Source organism: Mus caroli, chromosome 10, assembly GCF_900094665.2.
Source record: "Mus caroli chromosome 10, CAROLI_EIJ_v1.1, whole genome shotgun sequence".
NCBI lineage: Eukaryota > Metazoa > Chordata > Mammalia > Rodentia > Muridae > Mus > Mus caroli.
The window spans coordinates 20,894,783-20,900,782 of record NC_034579.1 but is presented as its reverse complement, the minus strand read 5'-3'; the positions used below and the strand labels follow the sequence as shown (position 1 = coordinate 20,900,782).

At 44.7% G+C, this 6,000-nt stretch overlaps 1 protein-coding gene across 3 annotated transcripts in view; it reads right to left on the bottom strand.

Moving 5' to 3' along the window:
- The window catches only part of Med23 (mediator complex subunit 23), a 71,101-nt gene that overhangs the window by 26,127 nt on the left and 38,974 nt on the right, over positions 1 to 6,000 (bottom strand). For all 3 annotated transcript variants that reach the window (XM_029482505.1, XM_021173847.2, XM_021173848.2), the window contains one exon: positions 565 to 765. In XM_029482505.1, the coding sequence (XP_029338365.1) occupies positions 565 to 765 (201 nt within the window). The remainder of the gene's footprint in view (positions 1 to 564; positions 766 to 6,000) is intronic.

Below are 6,000 nucleotides of genomic sequence, written 5' to 3'. Positions count from 1 at the left end.
CTGGTTTACTACAAGAGGGAGGGCGTTGGGGCTGAGAACAAATAGAATACACTATATGTGAGTATGAAATCATCAAAGCACAGACTTAAGCAAACGTGCGTGCGTGTGTGTGTGCGTGCGTGTACATTCCCCTCTAGTGTAAGACTCCTTAGTGGTACTACAGTGTCTTTTCATTTTGTATCATGTGTCCTGGCATTGTGGGTATATGTAGAATGAGTGACAAACTCGAGCTTATAGTCAGAAAGTAAAAAGTTAAAAAACCACAAAGGCTCTACAGAAACCATGTACAGGGGCACACACCTTTAATCCCAGTCCTTGGGAGCAAGAGGCAGTTGGGTCTCTATAAGCTTGAGGCTAGCCTGGTCTACACAGTGAGTTCTAGACAAGTCAGGCAACATGTGAGACCCTGCCTTAAAACAAACAAACAAAAAAAACTAAACAAAAGCAACATTAGGGCTCTGCCTTCTGTCCCCTCTGAAGCCAGGAGCCGGGAGTGCTCAAAGCCAACTAAGCCACACTAAGGAGCAGCAAGATTGGCTCTGAGGAGGCGCCCTTTGGTCATACCTTCTGGTGGAGAGAGAGGACCATATGTGGGAAACTGGCAAACTGGAAAAGCACAAAGAAAATGAGCTGGCTGGAGAGGTGCTGCCACAGGAGCTGGCTGGTTCCCCCATCGTCAAACTTCTCCTCGGTCTCTGACCTCTCCATGGCGTACACCACCAGGTCCACCAGCTGGTCCTCCAGCACAGGGCAGCGCTGCTTGTGCTGTAGGCAGAGATCACATACAGTATTCCAAAAGCCTCCTGCTTAGTCACACAAGTCACCAGCTAACAGGCATCGATCATAACAAGAGGCCAAGAAGCATGGGATGGAGTTGACGTTATGGTTAGATCTAGTCTATTAAAGCTGCATCCTGTCCTGTTAGCACAGAGGAGGGATCCATGGAAACATTTTTTTACTTGTCTTCCACTTCCATTTTTTTTTTTTTTTTGGTTTTTTTGAGACAGAGTTTCTCTGTGTTCCCTTGGCTGTCCTAGAACTCACTATGTAGACCAGGCTGTCCTCAAACTCAGAAATCCGCCGGCCCCTGCCTCCCAAGAGCTGGGATCAAAGGCGTGCGCCACCACTGCCCAGCATAGTTTTTAATTGTGATACAGAATTATTTCAATTTGACAAAAGGCCATCAAAGCACTGTAGATTCCTTTCTCAGGACAGCAGGTTAGAGGGTCCGGACGTTATAGGGAGATGCTGTTACTTTTGCAAACTCAAAAATTGAAAGGCCTGAATTTCCAGAGATTAAAGATTTAGACAAAGAAAATGAGGCAATAATGTAAACCTGTGTGTTTTAAAGTGAAGACTCCAAGTTTACAGTTTCCCTCTCCGAGGGAGGTGACTCTGCTCTTCATGTGTGACAATAATGTTGTATTGAGATGGAAGCCTTTTCCATAACCAAAAAGAAACTGATCCCAGAGCACCATCTGCTCTCCCCTCCTCTGCAGGCCAAACATAATGCAGCTTTAACTTTAAATTAGATCATTTTAAAATCTAAAACAAGAAGAGTCGGTTTAAACACTAACAATGAAAATGCAACTTCCCTTTCTAGAGGCAAAAAGATCTGTGCTTGTGAAAATGATGTATAATATGCTTTACCAAAAGAGTTAAGCCATATTTTAAAAGCATCTTTACTTTTTTAAAAATAATAATAAATGCTATATTACTCAGTAGCAGGCAGTGGCAAGCCTTTCTAATGAACACAATTACTAAAATATAGATGATTTTCCCTATACTTTATTTAGATTTAATTATTGATGTCTTTTGCCATGAAAAAGGGATATGATTTCTTGAATTTATAGAAAAATGCAAAATGGGGACAAATTTGGAAGGAAACAAAATGCCCCCCTGCCTCCCTCCCCTCTGCATGCTTCGCCAGCCCCATGTTGTAAAGCTCCATTGTAGCTGCACTTTCCTGATGCATGCAAAGAAAACAGACATCTACCCCACAAGTAAGCATCGATGGTTGTTTCATATTATGTTTTCCCAAAACTACAAGGCCATGATCACAGTTGAATCACGTTACAAGTTTACAAATAGCAGTATTAACGCCACCAGTTTAGACTCCAGCACTTCTCCTCCAAATGTAATTATCCGGACGAAGCAGAGCAAGGTGCAACAGACAACACTACAGACTAGCTCTCAAGTCAGCATGCAGCTACTGTGTACAGGGCTTGAAATTTACTAGTTCTGCCAACCACCAACAACCTCAGAAAGGTGTCAGACAACACACGTTTACAGCGAGATCACTCAAAGGATGCAAGAGTAAGAAAAATCTGTGAAAAGAAGGAAAGCCAGGATTTCCAGTAGGAATTTTTTTTTTTAAACTAGTGAATTTGCTTCTACTGTAGACTAGCCGATTTGTCAACTGTCCCTCCATCCATGGTGGCCGCCCATCAATCTATTTTAGGAGAAAGAACACCTGATCACTCTGGAGTTTCCCTTTCTAGTATTAGCTATTTGTTTTTTGGTTTCTAAGGGCTGGATTTTTACCTCCTCTATGTTTTCAGGCATGTTTCCATGGTCACTCAATGGTTTAAAGAAGAATGCCAGAAATATGAAAATTTTTGACAAGATAAAAGCAACTGGGAAATGTATAGTTAAAGTTGATGGTTTTGACATATGCCACATCTCATAAGTATACCCCAGCTTTTCAGCTGAGATCAAATACACCAGTAAATAATCTCTGGTACATAAGGCCCTGTATCTAATATAAGCAAAGGTGTATTGGGCTAACTTTTGGATAAAGCCAGGGACATTCCCTAGAAGCAAACATAAAGATGGGGTGACTCACGCTGCTGTGTCTGACCATGGGGCAGCATCAGCGACGGAAGGCCTGGGACATACACTGAACTACACTTGCACGTCACAGTAAAGTCCGATGGTCTAGCACACAGCCGCCACTAGGGCGGGGCTGTATGTATGTTGTACGGGCAGCCTGGTATACAGTGTTCCCAACCTAGGGCGCCACAGCAAGACCCATCTCAAAAAGCAAAAAGTAAATTTGCTTTCATTTTCTGCTTTAATCTCTTTTTTAAGCCGAGGTTCTGCTCTGTAGCTCTGGAGAACCTGGTATGCACTACGAATCCCAGGTTGAACTCATACTTGAGGCTGTCTTCCCACCTCAGCCTCGGATTCCAGGGGTATGACACCACACCCAGTCTGCTTTAGTTTTCAACCACTATAAAATAAGTATGCTAAAACGAAGAGTCTCCACCATACTTCAGATTATCTTATAAAGCAGGAAGCATAAACATGAGAGGTACTTCAATAATTTTATTTATGAATCAATAGATTAACATAAATATTGAACGTTTAAATTATATCTACATGTATATTTAGCTTAAACCTGTTTTAATAATGAGAATATCCAATTCAGTATTTAAAAATCATTTTTCTACATAATAGTTTAATGTGTACTAAACCCTATTTTACTCTCAACTCCACTGTGCCCTGCTTCCTTCCTACCCCTGGCCAACTGCACATGACAGAGCTCTTCTGTGCCCACTCAAATCCACTACTAAGTGGCATGGGACACTTTTGAAATAACAGCTCACTTTTGCATTAAACATTTCATAAATTTTGCTTACAAGGGGTTAAGTTAATTCTAAATAGTAATTTAAATGAATTTTAATACTGTCTTCAGAACAAGTTGGGAGGACTAAATCTCTCAATTCTATTAATCCCTACTTTAACCAAGGAGGCTGCTAACCAGAGCCAGTTAGTACTCGCTCCTATGCACAACATAGACAAGCTGGGGAAGTATACATGACTTAGAACACTTTAATTTCTAAGAAAAAAAAAAAACACTAGAAATTCTATGTCAACCCAGAACACAACGTTTCTCTTTTTCCACTGCTGTTCAAGCTCAACACGCTACACTGTTGTGGCTGTAGAACTGGGCTGTTATGACCTGTGACCAATTTTAGGATTAACCATAGCCCAATTCCTACTGGAAAATGTAATAAGGACAGGTCATAAAGTCTTCAAGCTTTAATTATTGCACTGTTAGAGAAAGGACAAGAAAGTACAGCACAGAGTATACAGTTCTGTGATGATAAGAGATGCAATAAGATGGCTGGATTTGTTTTAGTCATATGGATTTATACTGCTGGTTCTCCTTTCATACCCTACTTTCCACATGGAAAATAATACACCAAGGCACTTCGGCATATTATCTTGCATCTATAGATCCCCTCACTACAGAGTTGCCTAAGACAACAATTACTGATGAATTGTGAAGTTTCGACAATGTTTACACTACGGTGGGACCAATACTAATAATGTTCTGTCAGCATTTCCATTATAAACTTTATTTTTTATGGATTTATGTCTTAGTCATAAACTTTTTATAGGTTGAAACTTGTTATTAAAATCATCAGATCATAAAAACTCTTCTTGAATTATTTTGTCAATTTCTATTTTGAGGACAGCTGCCTCCTTCCTCCAATGTGGAAGGGAGCCATAGGTGGTTAAGACTATCTGGGGGAGGAGAGAGCTATAGGTGGCTAAGGCTATGTGGGGGAGGAGTGAGCTATAGGTGGCTAAGGCTATCTGGAGTAGGAGGGGGCCATAGGTGGCTAAGGCTATCTGGGGGAGGAGGGGAGCTATAGGTGGCTAAGGCAATCTGGGGAGGAGTGAGCCATAGGTGGCTAAGGCTATCTGGGGGAGGAGGGGAGCTATAGGTGGCTAAGGCTATCTGAGGAGGAGGGGGCCATAGGTGGCTAAGGTTATCTGGGGGAGGAGAGAGCTATAGGTGACTAAGGCTATGTGGGGGAAGAGGGGAGCTATAGGTGGCTAAGGCTATGTGGGGGAGGAGGGGGCCATAGGTGGCTAAGGCTATCTGGGGAGGAGGGGGCCATAGGTGGCTAAGGCTATCTGGGGGAGGAGGGGGCCATAGGTAGCTAAGGCTACCTGGGGGAGGAGGGGAGCTATAGGTGGCTAAGGCAATCTGGGGAGGAGTGAGCCATAGGTGGCTAAGGCTATCTGGGGGAAGAGGGGCCATAGGTGGCTAAGGCTATCTGGGGGAGGAGGGGGCCATAGGTGGCTAAGGCTATCTGAGGGAGGAGTGAGCTATAGGTAGCTAAGGCTATCTGGGGGAGGAGGGGGCCATAGGTAGCTAAGGCTATCTGGGGGAGGAGGGGAGCTATAGGTGGCTAAGGCTATCTGAGGGAGGGTGAGCTATAGGTAGCTAAGGCTATCTGGGGGAGGAGGGGGCCATAGGTGGCTAAGGCTATCTGGGGGAGGGGGGAGCTATAAGTGGCTAAGGCTATCTGGGGGAGGGGGGAGCTATAGGTGGCTAGGGCTATGTGGGGGAGGGGGGAGCTATAAGTGGCTAAGGCTATCTGGGGGAGGGGGAGCTATAGGTGGCTAAGGCTATGTGGGGGAGGAGTGAGCTATAGGTAGCTAAGGCTATAAGGCTATCTGGGGGAGGAGGGGGCCATAGGTGGCTAAGGCTATCTGGGGAGGAGGGGAGCTATAGGTGGCTAAGGCTATGTGGGGGAGGGGGAGCTATAAGTGGCTAAGGCTATCTGGGGGAGGGGGGAGCTATAGGTGGCTAAGGCTATGTGGGGGAGGAGTGAGCTATAGGTAGCTAAGGCTATGTGGGGGAGGAGGGGGCCATAGGTGGCTAAGGCTATCTGGGGAGGAGGGGAGCTATAGGTGGCTAAGGCTATGTGGGGGAGGAGGGGAGCTATAGGTGGCTAAGTCTATGTGGGGGAGGAGGGAGCTATAGGTGGCTAAGGCTATGTGGGGGAGGAGGGGAGCCATAGGTGGCTAAGGCTATGTGGGGGAGGAGGGAGCTATAGGTGGCTAGGGCTATCTGGGGGATGTACTTGCAGCTTCACTGACCGTTAGCCACCAAATTATAAGAGGAATGAGTCAAGTACGGTGTAATGTTTACTCAAACTTAATCCTCAGACACAGAGTGAAGCATTCTTGCAAAGTTAG